At 44.5% G+C, this 16,273-nt stretch overlaps 1 protein-coding gene across 3 annotated transcripts in view; it reads left to right on the top strand.

Annotated features, from left to right (window-relative positions):
* Positions 1–16,273, top strand: part of KNTC1 (kinetochore associated 1) — a 736,750-nt gene that overhangs the window by 673,517 nt on the left and 46,960 nt on the right. For all 3 annotated transcript variants that reach the window (XM_063964446.1, XM_063964444.1, XM_063964445.1), the window contains 4 exons: positions 3,445–3,540; positions 5,082–5,138; positions 5,266–5,320; positions 5,404–5,467. In XM_063964446.1, the coding sequence (XP_063820516.1) occupies positions 3,445–3,540; positions 5,082–5,138; positions 5,266–5,320; positions 5,404–5,467 (272 nt within the window). The remainder of the gene's footprint in view (positions 1–3,444; positions 3,541–5,081; positions 5,139–5,265; positions 5,321–5,403; positions 5,468–16,273) is intronic.

Below are 16,273 nucleotides of genomic sequence, written 5' to 3'. Positions count from 1 at the left end.
TGGTAGGAGGGTCAAAGAGGGAGGAGCCAGCCCGCACTATTAAACTCTTAAAGTGCCAGTGGCTCCCAAAGAACCCGTCTATACCCCATGGTACTAAAAGGACCCCAGCATCCTCTACGGACTACGAGAAAAGGATTTACCGGTAGGTAATTTAAAATCCTATTTTCTGGATGTGTAGATGTATACATATATGGCCTACTGATGCCCAGATAGCATCTACCTATTGTAAAAACTATTTTAAAATCTTTTTCGGCAAAATTTTAAATATGAAGTTTTTGTGTTTGGTGTTGTGGTGGTATGGAATTGTACTTTACTATCGACCGATATTGTTTTTTATTTATGTTTTGGGAATGCTTTGGGAATTTCCATTGTCTTTGTTTTGTAATATGCATTGTAGCAGCTGTATATTTTTACAGTGATTCTTGATAGATTCACGCTTTAAAAACCGTACACCACTGATATGTATAACATTTCTCTCATCCAATGTGGACACTGGAGCAACTATGGGGTACAGCAAGTGCAGAGAGAGTGTGGGCACTAAACAGTTAAGAGAAACTTCTAAACACAGGCTCTTCCCCTCTATACCCCACCCCCTGCCTCCCGACAGCCAGTTTTTCTATAGTGTCTCTAGAGTGTGGGCACGTTTTTGTGAGCTGCACTGCAGCTAGGGTGGCCAATCCCGGGATCAGGATCGGCGGGATCCCTGCCTAAAATTGTCCGGAATTCAATCCCAAGATTGAAGCTTCCAAACCCAGGGATTTTGGGATTGGCCAGCAATTTAGTTGTTTATAATGCCGGGCAGCATTGAGCGTCCTCAGGAGGCTCAGACGCTGCCCAGGTTCCTCTGCTCACCTCCCGCTGGCACCGGCTGGGCACACTGCGTGACGTGAAGTCAGAGGTCATGCTGCGCAGCCAGCCGCCTGCCCACCCGTCGGACCTCACCGCCGCCCTGCCCACCCGTCGGACCTCACCTCCGCCTGCCAGATCTCACAGGAAGTGTCCTACCCTCCCTCCCGTCCAGATTGCAGTGAGTTATCTGGGCTGGTCAGGGCAGGGGGGGTTGGACACATTGAAAAGCAGCCAATCCCGGGATTGATCATTTTTCAATCTCATTATACATACTCTGTGCATCTCTAACGTGTCCCTTTTTTGTGGACATCCCATTCATAATAATTTATGCGATACAGGTTGAGTATCCCTTATCTAAAATGCTTGGGACCAGAGGTATTTTGGATATCGGATTTTTCCGTATTTTGGAATAATTGCATACCATAATGAAATATCATGGCGATGGGACCCAAGTCTAAGCACAGAATGTATATATGTTTCATATACACCTTATACACACAGCCTGAAGGTCATTTTAGTCAATATTTTTAATAAATTTGTGCATTAAACAATGTGTGTCTACATTCACACAATTAATTTATGTTTCATATACACCTTATACACACAGCCTGAAGGTCATTTAATACAATATTTTTAATAACTCTGTGTATTAAACAAAGTTTGTGTACATTGAGCCATCAAAAAACAAAGGTTTCACTATCTCACTCTCACTCAATAAAGTCCGTATTTCGGAATATTCCGTATTTCGGAATATTTGGATATGGGATACTCAACCTGTATTACTTTTCTGCATCTACTGAGCTTATGGTGTTACAATGTGTCAAATATGATAAGCGCAACGGTATATGCTGCGCTATATAAGAAACTGTTAATAAATAAATAAATTGCTGTGAGACTGATGCAGAATTCAACACCGGTCTGTTGTGATTGCTCCCACATTGCGTACAAGGTACTAAACTTGTATATTCAAGATTTGTATGCATCTTTGCAGATTGCTTATGTGTGTGGGCTTAGGGGGTTTTTCAAAGTTGGTAGCAAACCAAGAAGCCAAGCAACTGGGCGAAACCATGTTGAACTGCAGGTGGGGCAGATGTAACGTGCAGAGAGCTCTAGATTTGGGTGGGATGAAATCTAAAATACAGTGTAAAAATTAAGCAGCTGGCATTTATCATGCACAGAAACCGTATAAGCCACTCAAATGTATATCTCTCTGCACATGTTACATCTGCCCTTTCTGCACTGCACATGGTTTTGCCCATTAGTGTGCTTTTCTGGCTTGCTAACAAACCTGAATAACCTCCTTAGTTTGATATTCATGGCTTGCACCAAGCTATAAGGTGCAAAATATACCTCTGATAACAGGTTATTTACACTCCTGGCCAGTTCTGCCTAGCTCGCCATTCCGTTGACACACCTGCACTGGACGTTGCTTATGTTAGAACACCCCGTTACTACCGATATATAGCTGGAGTAAGTGAAGAAGTGACTGAAATGTGTACGAGACTACATCACGTGTCCTTCCTTGCTCTCTGTTCCAGAGCATACACAGTGCTAAAACATTTACATCAGTTCCTGTGTGTGTACTTACTGTACATGTTTCTATTTTTTCAATATTCTGTGGATGTGCCACATAGTATATGGTTTCTGAAGTACAATTTCAAACAGAATTCATTATGTGAATGTGTCTATTCTTTCACAAATATAACTGCAGTTGTGCACACTGCTTTGCAGTGGCTAATTGCAGATCAAATTGTAAATCTTATTAGTAAGCGTGCTGACCATGCTTTCTATTGATATTTATTTTCTGTTTAATAATGCCCATAAATATAGTACATAGATTTTTCTCTACAGTCTGACTGCACCACCATTATAGTTCTGCCTGGTATACAATGGGCTTCTACATATAGGAGCAGACTGCCTTCACCAAGGGGTCTATTTATTAACACAATTTAAAAAAATTACCAACCTCCCCAACTTATCAATAAAATGTCACTGTTAAGTTATTTAGAAAGGGGTACTTTACCAATTACCTTGGCCACTCTGTGGTGAAATGAGCATGCAAGACCTGGCTAGCTGGTGTACCTCCGTGCAACAGAGCTGAAAGCCCAGACTTGGATTTTCAGATATCCATTATACTACCATTTACTCATGTGTTCATATGACTGCTTTCTTTCACCTGCACACTACTGTTATGTTTGCGTTTCCATGTCAGACATTTAGATGTTAGTACTAGTAGCCTACTTACTATTCAATAAAATTTATGTTGCTGCGTAATCTTCCCTCCACTGTTATGTTATTCCTTTGGCTGGGGCCATCAATCCGCTAGTTCCAGTCTGGCTTAAGAACAGCACTAATATGATCGATTAGAGTAGAATACCACAATAATGAATTTAGGACTTGATGAGTAAGTTTTATAGTAATTTAATGCATTCTTATAAGGTACATACTATGAAGCTATTGAACAGTTTCTGTGGGGTGTTACAGATCGTTTGTTAGTTGGGAATCATGAGTTACCGTAGGAACATTCTGCCTGCCACATGAGCAATTTACTTAATGGGTTTTTTTACGTATTTGTTGTTTCCTAATGTATTTCAGGCTGTGAGATTAGTAACAGAGTTAAGTTTAGAATACCAAGTTTATGATCTTAACCTCTGGAGTGGATTATTGCAAAAACTGCTTGGATTTAACATGGTAAGCAGTATGTTGAATGTGCTAATGTTATGGTTGATAGATATGCTATAACTAATAATATAATTACCATTCCTTCAGTTACTACAAACTGTTGTAAAAGCAATCTTATCCTTCCACAGAATAATCCTTAGCATTCTGCACTATTTCTGCCATGGATGTGTACTTTCTTGTATCATGGTAATAGATTTAAGCTCACAACTTACTCCCTCATCAGGCTCAATATATTTTTTTGGACATTCAGGATATCGACATTGACCATATCCACACTGATTATATGTCGACATGGCTACACAGAGAGAAAGAAAAAGTAGACTCTTTTGTTTGGGAGTACTCTTCTCAACATATACAGTATTTGTTAAAACTTAGCTTTTATTATTTCTATTGTGAAAAAACACAAAATAAGCTTTCTCACGAAGAGCGCAATATTCTGTAAGACTGTATTAAATCAGTGAGTGATAAATATCCCATTGACACACCAGTCTATAGATGCTGCAGCGAGTAGCAATATCACGTGACAACCAGTATAACATAAATTGGATAGCCTCTGTTACAGATTCCTACTCTGAAGTCATTATTTCAGTGTTAGTAAGATATGGATCCTAAGTTACAGTATATGCCATTGACTTCACACATACCATGTATTTGACAGTATGTAGCATCTGTTTTACTTTATCTCCAGTGATATATTGAGGAGTATCAAATGGAGCAGAGCAGGTTTCCCTCCATTAAACCAGCTCATAAAAATATCTACATAAACAGCATTATGCTCATATAACAATGCATTATAAACATACAAGAGTCTACTTTTTTTCTTTTCTCTGTGTAGCTGTAGCTTTGACTCTTGGGGAGCACCACCAGATTCATAAGTACTTTACCCTTGTCTTAGAGGTATCTAATCATAAGGCAACAGAAGTATTAAAAATGATTACCAGTTAGATTACCACCACATCTGCTTTTTGTGGCTATACCTGTGCACAGACAACCCCATACGTTTGCCAATATATGTCGACATGGTCAGAATATTGACAGTGTGTGTTTACTGTTAGTCTAACCCTAACAGTAATTCTAGCGCTAATGCAAATGTCTGCATTTCGTAAGTCAGCGTTCTTTCATAGTTGATATTTCAGAGGTGTCGGCATTTTAACCGACATTCTAGTTTAATGTCATTGTTGACTTCATTACAGCATCCCCTCTCATCATACAGTATGCTGCTTCATTATGTGGTCTGTATGTATAACGTTAGGTATCATTTATACAAAACCTTATTTATCTATGGATCTATCTTTATAAAATAAAAATATGCATTGGTGTTGTATGGCAATCCCCCATGTACATAGCCCCCCACCACCACCCACCCACCTGTGGCCATAGGTCTCCACTGTGGCACTACTCCCCTCTCCATACCTTGCACCAGTACTTATCTATAGTACACACAACCCCCACCCCCAGTGCCATTAAGTAATAGATCAAGCAAATATTCTAATTCTTGTTTGCTATTTGTTTAGAAACATCACTAAAACTTTTACAATTTTCCCCCACAGATGACTTACCTGAGAAAGGTGTTGGTAGCTATTACTGGCATACATTGTCTGTGGGAGGTATGTTTATTATTCATAGTAAAACATTATAAGAATTAATCTATGGTGCTGCTTTCCTTAAATGTGTTTCTGTTCAATGTTTTCATAGATTTGCTTCTGAATAATGGTCTTTTCTTATTTTCTACAGGTGCCAAACTTTACGAGAGCATGGCGCAGTGTTATACTGGCGCCATTTGTATGTGGTATGTTTTTCAGAACATTTTAAAAATATAATGAATTTCATACTGTCCATTATTGCAGTCTGAGTGACTGTCTTCTTTTGTAGCGTCCTGTCCCCCAAGTCCCTCACAGCTGGAAGAATGCTATCAGTCTTTTCTGGTGCTCTTAAAGTGAGTAGGAAATATATTATGTGACATTAAAACTTAGCAATTAAAGTTTTAAGTCTTGAATCTTCTTCTCTTTTTTTTTTTTTGTTTTCCTAAAGATATTTTATAGTTCAGCAAAAAAAAAATCTTCATATCCTTTTATATTATATATATATATCTCATATGTAGTGCTTTATTTCTACTAGTCACAAAGAAAACAGCATGATTTTTCTCATACGTCCTAGAGGATGCTGGGGTCCACTTCAGTACCATGGGCTATAGACGGTTCCGCAGGAGCCATGGGCACTCCAAGACTTTTCAAAGGGTCTAAACTGGCTCCTCCCTCTATGCCACTCCTCCAGACCTCTGTTTTAGAAATGTGCCCAGGCAGACTGGATGCACTCCAGGGGAGCTCTACTGAGTTTCTCTGAAAAGACTTATGTTAGGTTTTTTATTTTCAGGGAGGACTGCTGGCAACAGTCTCCCTGCTTCGTGGGACAGAAGGGGCAGAAGTAGGAACCAACTTCCTAAAGAGTTTCATGGCTCTGCTTCTGGCTGACAGGACACCATTAGCTCCTGAAGGGTACTGAACGCTAGCTGTGCCTAGATGCTCACTCCCACAGCACGCCGTCACCCCCCTTGCAGAGCCAGAAGTTAGAAGATAGGTGAGTGTTAGAAGAGAGATCTTCAATCAAGGTGACGGCTAAAGGTACCGCGCGGCTGGCGGGAGCGCATCGCGCCATACTGCCCACACATCACAGGCACTGCAGGGTGTGGGGGGGGGGGGCGCCCAGGGCAGCATGAAACCTTATAAAACTGGTAGAAAAGGGTCATAAGATGCAGAGGCACAGCCCTACCCCTGCCAGTATAAATATTATTAGAATTTCTGAGGAGAAACGCGCCATTGCGGAGGCGGAGCTTCCTCCTCAGTCAGCCAGCACACTACTCAGCGCCATTTTCTCTATCTCCTCAGGCTGCAGAGACAACGCTGGCCCTCCTCCACTACTGAATACAAGTATCAGGGTGCAAAACAGGGGGGGCACAGTGAAATTGGTGCTTTACATTGTGTATTTACATTATAAAAAAGCGCTGTATGTCAGTGGCCATATTATGTTTCACAGGCATTGTGTTACTGGCGCTTGGTTTGTGAACTGGCTGCTCCTATCTGTGTCCTTCTGACAGATTTTACTGTGGGTCTGTCCCCTATAAGTCCCAGAGTGTCTGTGGTGTGTTTGTGCACGTGTGTGACATGTCTGAGGCAGGGAGTTCTAATGTGGTGGCGCTGCCGACACACCACGAGCCTGAATAGGTGAAAGAAATACGTGATAGTGTGAATCATATCAGTGGGAGATTAGATAAGTCTGAGTCTCATGCAGAAAGCTGGAGAAAATCAGTTGAAGACTTTTCAGGGTTCTGCTTTCTCATCCGCAGGCGACCCCTCTTGGTCACAAAAGAAACCGTTTGTAAACATTGTGCATACTGATACCGACACGGACTCTGATTCTTGTGTCGACGATAGTGATTCCAGGGGGATAGATCCTAAATTGGCAAAAAACATACAATATATGATTGTTGCTATAAAGGAGGTCTTAGAAGTTACGGAAGCCCCTACTGTACCTCAGGAGAAGGCTTATTTTTATAAGGAAAATAAATGTAAGGTAACTTTCCCTCCTTCCCACGAGCTAAATACTCTTTTTGAGAGAGTTTGGGTGAATCCTGAAAAGAAATTTCATATTCCCAAAAGGATTCAGATTGCTTATCCTTTTCTATTAGAGTACAGGAAAAGATGGGAGTCACCCTCGGTATTAGACAGTGCACTGTCAAGGTTAACAAAAAAGGTGATTCTCCCTGCACCTGGGACGGCTTCACTAATGGAGCCGGCAGACCGCAAAATGGAGACTACGTTAAAATCTATTAATGTGGCCAATGGTACGCTGCTCAGACCCACCATTGCTTGCGCGTGGGCGAGACGTGCTATTGAAAAATGGTCAGATAACTTGTCATTGGAAATTGACACGATTGATAGAGACGAGATACTCCTAACGTTAGGTAATATCAAAGACGCTGCTGCATACATGCTGGAAGCTATGAAGGATATTGGACTCTTGAGTTCAACAGCCGCTACCATGGCAGTAGCGGCTCGGAGGGCGTTGTGGATTCGCCAGTGGAATGCTGATGCAGATTCCAAAAGAAATATGGAGGCTCTCCCGTATAAAGGTGAGGCCTTATTTGGTGATGGGCTGGATGCGTTAGTCTCCACGGCTACCACAGGTAAGTCGACATTCTTGCCTTATGCTTCTGCACCGGCGAAAAAGACACATCACTCTTACATGCAGTCCTTTCGGACCAACAATTACAAAAAGGCCAAAGGTTCCCCCTTCTTTGCAGGTAGGGGAAGGGGAAAAGGAAAGAAATCCGCAGCGTCTCCAGGATCCCAGGAGTAGAAGTCAACCCCTACTTCTGCCAAATCTGCAGCATAACGCTGGGGCTCCCTTGCGGGAGTGCGCTCGGGTGGGAGCACGTCCAAAACTTTTCAGTCAAATTTGGATTCAATCTGGCCTGGACCCATGGGTCTTACAAATAGTGTCCCATGGGTACAAACTGGAGTTTCAAGATGTCCCCCCATGCCGATTTTTCAAATCGACCTTGCCAGCTTCTCTTCCAGAAAGAGAGGCAGTAACAACAGCAATTCAAAAATTATGTCAGGATCACGTCATTGTCCTGGTACCCTTGTCACAGCAAGGAGAAGGGTTTTATTCAAGCCTCTTCGTAGTTCCGAAGCCGGACGGCTCGGTCAGACCGATTTTAAACCTGAAAAATCTGAATCTCTACCTGAAAAGGTTCAAGTTCAAGATGGAATCCCTGAGGGCAGTGATTTCCAGTCTGGATGAGGGGAACTTCATGGTGTCAGTAGACATAAAGGATGCTTATTTGCATTTATCCTCCTCACCAAGCTTATCTAAAATTCGCAGTACAGGATTGCCATTACCAGTTCCAGACGTTGCCGTTCGGGTTCTCCACGGCACCGAGGGTATTCACCTAGGTCAGAGGTTCTCAAACTCGGTCCTCGGGAGCCCACACAGTGCATGTTTTGCAGGTAACCCAGCAGGTGCACAGGTGTATTAATTACTCACTGACACATTTTAAAAGGTCCACAGGTGGAGCTAATTATTTCACTTGCGATTCTGTGAGGAGACCTGCAAGACATGCACTGTGTGGGCCCCCGAGGACCGAGTTTGAGAACCTCTGACCTAGGTGATGGCGGAGATGATGGTCCTCCTGCATCAAAAAGGAGTCAATATAATTCCTTATCTGGACGTTCTCCTGATAAAAGCGAGATCCAGGGAACAGTTGGTGCAGGACATTGCACTCTCCCTGTCAATGCTCCAACAACACGGTTGGATCATTCATTTTCCAAAGTCGCAGTTGGAACCAACGACAAGATTGTCCTTTTTAGGGATGATTCTGGACACAGAAGTACAGAGAGTATTTCTCATACGTCCTAGAGGATGCTGGGGACTCCGTAAGAACCATGGGTTATAGACGGGATCCGCAGGAGCTTGGGCACACTAAAAAGACTTTGACTGGGTGTGAACTGGCTCCTCCCTCTATGCCTCTCCCCCAGACCTCAGTTAGACTTTGTGCCCAGGAGTGACTGGACACACACTGGGGGAGCTCTACTGAGTTTCTCTAAAAGACTTTGTTAGGTTTTTTATTTTCAGGAAGACCTGCTGGCTTTAGGCTCCCTGCATCGTGGGACTGAGGGGAGAGAAGTCAGACCTACTTCTTCTTAGTTAAGGGCTCTGCTTCTTAGGCTATTGGACACCATTAGCTCCAGAGGGTTCGATCACTTGGTGCGCCTAGCTGCTTGTTCCCGGAGCCGCGCCGTCACCCCCCTCCCAGAAGAAAGAAGCCGAGTGAGTATTGGAAGAAAAGAAGACTTCAGTGACGGCAGAAGACTTCAGCAATGGAGGTAACCGCAGCGGTAGCGCTGCGCTCCATGCTCCCACACACCAACGGCACTCTCAGGGTGCAGGGCGCTGGGGGGAGCGCCCTGGGCGGCATGTTATTGAGGGTCAGGATCGCTGGCAAGGGAACATACTAGGTGCCCGGGCACCGGGTATGATACCCCCGCCAGTGTAACGCAGCGGTCGCGCTGCGCGCCATTGCTCCCACACACCAACGGCTTACGGGGGTGCAGGGGGGGCGCCCTGGGCAGCGATATTTATATATGTATATATATATAGGGGGTTAACTGCTGTATATAGACCCCCCCAGCTCAATATATATATTTATTTTAGCGGGTTTAAGCGTGCCGGGAAGGGGTGGAGCTTAGCCCTCACAACGGAGTCAGCGCCATTTTCTTCCATGTCCCCGCCAAGGCTAGGTTTATAGTACAAAGGAGGGGGGGCACAGTGTTTTTAGTGCTGTATGGTGAAAATATAGCACTATGTTCAATAATGGGCGCATAATCCTTGTTGTGGTGCATGAATCTGTGTTTTCCTGTCAGATTACCCACTATAGGTGTAGTCGACATATGTCGACATGTGTGAGGGCTCTGTCACAAGCTGCTGTGGGGATCACTGTCGGTACTTGATTCGGAAGATTTAGTATCAGCAGGTTGGTGGTTGTATGCTTGTAAAAGTAAACACGGTATGGGAGACACAGTCGTATGTGGGTGCCCTGTCGGCATCAACTGTATTTACTGGGTGAAAATTAACATGCTGTAACTGAATTATACCTGTATATATGTTTATAGGTATATGTGGGGGGAGTATGTATGCTTCCCTCAGACCCCTCGGGGTTCCAAGAATGTTAATTTTGCCTGCTTACTATTCCCTGCTGTCGACTACTACTAGGTTTTCTGTCGACCATAACGTTCCTGGTAGATCCACAACTGGGGCGTGTCAGTACATGATTATACACATTCAGAACATATTACTGTCACTAGGGGCCTGTTGGGTCCGGACGATTCACTTATGTATATATGTTATACAGGTTGAGTATCCCTTATCCAAAATGCTTGGGACCAGAGGTATTTTGGATATCGGATTTTTCCGTATTTTGGAATAATTAGATACCATAATGAGATATCATGGTGATGGGACCTAAATCTAAGCACAGAATGCATTCATGTATCATATACACCTTATACAAACAGCCTGAAGGTGATTTTAGCCAATATTTTTTATAACTTTGTGCATTAAACAAAGTGTGTGTACATACACACAATTCATTTATGTGTCATATACACCTTATATACACAGCCTGAAGGTCATTTAATACAATATTATTCATAACTTTGTGTATTAAACAAAGTTTGTGTACATTGAGCCATCAAAAAACAATGGTTTCACTATCTCACTCAAAAAAGTCCGTATTTCGGAATATTCCGTATTTCGGAATATATGGATATGGGATACTCAACCTGTGTGTGTGTGTGTGTGTGTGTGTGTGTGTGTGTGTGTGTGTATATATATATATATATATATATATATATATATATGTATATATATGTATATGTGTATATATATATATATATATATATTGTGTATTATATTATGTATATTCATGAATGCTGAAGTAATAGTATTCTTTCTCTATCGTCCTAGTGGATGCTGGGGTTCCTGAAAGGACCATGGGGAATAGCGGCTCCGCAGGAGACAGGGCACAAAAAGTAAAGCTTTAGGATCAGGTGGTGTGCACTGGCTCCTCCCCCTATGACCCTCCTCCAAGCCAGTTAGATTTTGTGCCCGGCCGAGAAGGGTGCAATTCTAGGTGGCTCTCATAAAGAGCTGCTTAGAGAGTTTAGCTTAGGTTTTTTATTTTACAGTGATTCCTGCTGGCAACAGGATCACTGCAACGAGGGACAGAGGGGAGAAGAAGTGAACTCACCTGCGTGCAGGATGGATTGGCTTCTTGGCTACTGGACATGAAGCTCCAGAGGGACGATCACAGGTACAGCCTGGATGGTCACCGGAGCCACGCCGCCGGCCCCCTCACAGATGCTGAAGCAAGAAGAGGTCCAGAATCGGCGGCTGAAGACTCCTGCAGTCTTCTTAAGGTAGCGCACAGCACTGCAGCTGTGCGCCATTTTCCTCTCAGCACACTTCACACGGCAGTCACTGAGGGTGCAGGGCGCTGGGGGGGGGCGCCCTGGGAGGCAAATGAAAACCTTTAAAAAGGCTAAAAATACCTCACATATAGCCCCAGAGGCTATATGGAGATATTTACCCCTGCCTAAATGTACTAAATAGCGGGAGACGAGCCCGCCGGAAAAGGGGCGGGGCCTATCTCCTCAGCACACGGCGCCATTTTCTGTCACAGCTCCGCTGGTCAGGAAGGCTCCCAGGTCTCTCCCCTGCACTGCACTACAGAAACAGGGTATAACAGAGAGGGGGGGCAAAATAAATGGCTATATATATATTAATATAAAAGCAGCTATAAGGGAGCACTTAATCATAAGGCTATCCCTGTCATATATAGCGCTTTTTGGTGTGTGCTGGCAGACTCTCCCTCTGTCTCCCCAAAGGGCTAGTGGGTCCTGTCTTCGTATAGAGCATTCCCTGTGTGTCTGCTGTGTGTCGGTACGTGTGTGTCGACATGTATGAGGACGATATTGGCGTGGAGGCGGAGCAATTGCCTGTAATGGTGATGTCACTCTCTAGGGAGTCGACACCGGAATGGATGGCTTATTTAGGAAATTACGTGATAATGTCAACACGCTGCAAAGTCGGTTGACGACATGAGACGGCCGACAAACAATTAGTACGGTCCAGACGTCTCAAAAACACCGTCAAGGGTTTTTTTAAACGCCCGTTTACTTTAGTCGGTCGACACAGACACAGACAGGGACACTGAATCCAGTGTCGACGGTGAATAAACAAACGTATTCCTTATTAGGGCCACACGTTAAAGGCAATGAAGGAGGTGTTACGTATTTCTGATACTACAAGTACCACAAAAGAGGGTATTATGTGGGATGTGAAAAAACTACCATAGTTTTTCCTGAATCAGATAAATTAAATAAAGTGTGTGATGATGCGTGGGTTCCCCCCGATAGAAAATTATGGGCGGTATACCCTTTCCCGCCAGAAGTTAGGGCGCGTTGGGAAACACCCCTTAAGGTGGATAAGGCGCTCACACGCTTATCAAAACAAGTGGCGGTACCGTCTATAGATAGGGCCGTCCTCAAGGACCAGCTGACAAGGCTGGAAAATATAATAAAAAGTATATACACACATACTGGTGTTATACTGCGGCCAGCGATCGCCTCAGCCTGGATGTGCAGAGCTAGGGTGGCTTGGTCGGATTCCCTGACTAAAAATATTGATACCCTTGACAGGGACAGTATTTTATTGACTATAGAGCATTTCTATATATGCGAGATGCACAGAGGGATATTTGCACTCTGGCATCATGAATAAACGCGATGTCCATAACTGCCAGAAGATGTTATGGACACGACAGTGGTCAGGTGATGCAGATTCCAAACGGCACAGTATGGCCGTATAAAGGAAGAGGACTTGTTTGGGGTCGGTCCATCGGACCTGGTGGTCACGGCAACTGCTGGAAAATCCACCGTTTTTTACCCTAAGTCACATCTCTGCAGAAAAAGACACCGTCTTTTCAGCCTCAGTCCTCTCGTCCCTATAAGATCATATCTGCCCAGGGATAGAGGAAAGGGAAGAAGACTGCAGCAGGCAGCCCATTCCCAGGAACAGAAGCGTTCCACCGCGTCTGACAAGTTCTCAGCATGGCGCTGAGACCGTACAGGACCCCTGGATCCTACAAGTAGTATCCCGGGGGTACAGATGGGAATGTCGAGACGTTTCCCCTTCGCAGGCTCCTGAAGTCTGCTTTACCAAGTCTCCCTCCGACAAGGAGGTAGTATGGGAAAAAATTCACAAGCTGTATTCCCAGCAGGTGATAATTAAATTACCCCTCCTACTACAGAAAAGGGGTATTATTCCACACTATATTGTGGTACTGAAGCCAGAAGGCTAGGTGAGACTTATTCTAAAAATTTTTTTTTGAACACTTACAAAGGTTCAAATTAAGATGAAGTCACTCAGAGCAGTGATAACGAACCAGGAAGAAGGGGACTATATAGTGTCCCGGGACATCAGGGATGCTTACCTCTATGTCCCAAATTTGCCCTTCTCACTAAGGGTACCTCAGGTTCGTGGTGCAGAACTGTCACTATCAGTTTCAGACGCTGCCGTTTGGATTGTCCACGGCACCCCGGGGTCTTTACCAAGGTAATGGCCGAAATGATGATTCTTCTTCGAAGAAAAGGCGTCTTAATTATCCCTTACTTGGACGATCTCCTGATAGGGGCATAGTCCAGGGAACAGTTGGAGGTCGGAGTAGCACTATCTCGGATACTGCTACAATCAGCACGGGTGGATTCTAAATATTCCAAAATCGCAGCTGATCCCGACGACACGTCTGCTGTGCCTAGGGATGATTCTGGACACAGTCCAGAAAAAGGTGTTTCTCCCGGAAGAGAAAGCCAGGGAGTTATCCGAGCAAGTCAGGAACCTCCTAAAAACAGTGCATCATTGCACAAGGGTCCTGGTAAAAATGGTGGCTTCCTACGAAGAAATTCCATTCGGCAGATTTCACGTAAGAACTTTTCAGTGGGATCTGCTGGACAAATGGTCCGGATCGCATCTTCAGATGCATCAGCGGATAACCCAATATCCAAGGACAAGGGTGTCTCTCCTGTGGTGGTTATAGAGTGCTCATCTTCTAGAGGGCCGCAGATTCGGCATTCAGGATTGGATGCTGGTAACCACGGAGCCCAGCCTGAGAGGCTGGGGAGCAGTCACACAAGGGAAAAATTTCCAGGGAGTGTGATCAAGTATGGAGACTTTTCTCCACATAAATATACTGGAGCTAAGGGTAAATTTATAATGCTCTAAGCTTAGCAAGACCTCTGCTTCAAGGTCAGCCGGTATTGATCCAGTGGGAAAAACATCACGGCAGTCGCCCACGTAAACAGACAGGGCGACACAAGAAGCAGGAGGGCAATGGCAGAAACTGCAAGGACTTTTCGCTGGGCGGAAAATCATGTGATAACACTGTCAGCAGTTTTTCATCCCGGGAATGGAAACTGGGAAGCAGACTTCCTCAGCACGACCTCCACCCGGGAGAGTGGAAACTTCATTGAGAAGTTTTTTCCACATGATTGTAAACCGTTGGGAAATACCAAAGGTGGACATGATGGCGTCCCGTCTGAACAAAAAACGGGACAGGTATTGCGCCAGGTCAAGAGACTCTCAGGCAATAGATGTGGACGTTCTGGTAACACCGTGGGTGTACCAGTCGGTGTATGTGTTCCCTCCTCTGCTTCTCATACCTAAGGTGCTGAGAATTATAAGACGTAGAGGAGTAAGAACTATACTCATGGCTCCGGATTGGCCAAGAAGGACTTGGTACCCGGAACTTCAAGAGATGCTTACAGAGGTCTTATGGCCTCTGCCGCTAAGAAGGGACTTGCTTCAGCAAGTACCATGTCTGTTCCAAGACTTACCGCAGCTGCGTTTGTCGGCATGGCGATGGAAAGCCGGATCCTAAGGAAAAAAAGGCATTCCGGAAGAGGTCATTCCTACCCTGGTCAAAGCCAGAAAGGAGGTGACCGCACAACATTATCACCACGTGTGGCGAAAATATGTTGCGTGGTGTGAGGCCAGGAAGGCCCCACAAAGAAATTTCAACTCGGTCGTTTCCTGCATTTCCTGCAAACAGGAGTGTCTATGGGCCTCAAATTGGGGTCCATTAAGGTTCAAATTCGGCCCTGTAAATTTTCTTCCAGAAAGAATTGGCTTCAGTTCCTGAAGTCCAGAAGTTTGTCAAGGGAGTATTGCATATACAAACCCCTTTTTTGTGCCTCCAGTGGCACTGTGGGATCTCAACGTTGTTCTGGGATTCCTCAAATCACATTGGTTTAAAACCAGTCAAATATGTGGATTTGAAGCATCTCACATAAAAAGTGACCATGCTCTTGGCCCTGGCTTGGACCAGGCGAGTGTCAAATTGGTGGTTTTTTCTCAAAAAAGCCCATATCTGTTTGTCCATTCGGACAGGGCAGAGCTGCGGACTCGTCCCCAGTTCTCTCCCTAAGGTGGTGTCAGTGTTTCACCTGAACCAGCTTATTGTGGTGCCTTGCACCTACTAGGGACTTGGAGGACTCCAGGTTGCTAGAAGTTGTCAGGGCCCTGAAAATATGTTCCAGGACAGCTGGAGTCAGAAAATCTGACTCGCTGTTTATACTGTATGCACCCAACAAGTTGGGTGCGCCTGCTTCTAAGCAGTCGATTGCTCGTTGGTTTTGTAACACAATTCAACTTGCACATTCTGAGGCAGGCCTGCCACAGTCTAAATCGGTTAAGGCCCATTCCACAAGGAAGGTGGGCTCATCTTGGGCGGCTGCCCGAGAGGTCTCGGCATTACAACTCTGCCGAGCAGATACGTGGTCAGGGGAGAACACGTTTGTAAAATTCTACAAATTTGATATCCTGGCAAAAGAGGACCTGGAGTTCTCTCATTCGGTGCTGCAGAGTCATCCGCACTCTCCCGCCCGTTTGGGAGCTTTGGTATAATCCCCATGGTCCTTTCAGGAACCCCAGCATCCACTAGGACGATAGAGAAAATAAGAATTTACTTACCGATAATTCTATTTCTCGGAGTCCGTAGTGGATGCTGGGCGCCCATCCCAAGTGCGGATTATCTGCAATACTTGTACATAGTTACAAAAATCGGGTTATTATTGTTGTGAGCCATCTTTTCAGAGGCTCCGCTGTTATCATACTGTTAACTGGGTTT

The sequence above is a fragment of the Pseudophryne corroboree genome, chromosome 1 (assembly GCF_028390025.1).
Source record: "Pseudophryne corroboree isolate aPseCor3 chromosome 1, aPseCor3.hap2, whole genome shotgun sequence".
Lineage (NCBI taxonomy): Eukaryota > Metazoa > Chordata > Amphibia > Anura > Myobatrachidae > Pseudophryne > Pseudophryne corroboree.
The sequence above is the reverse complement of the archived record's forward strand: the minus strand, read 5'-3'. Positions and strand labels throughout refer to the sequence as shown.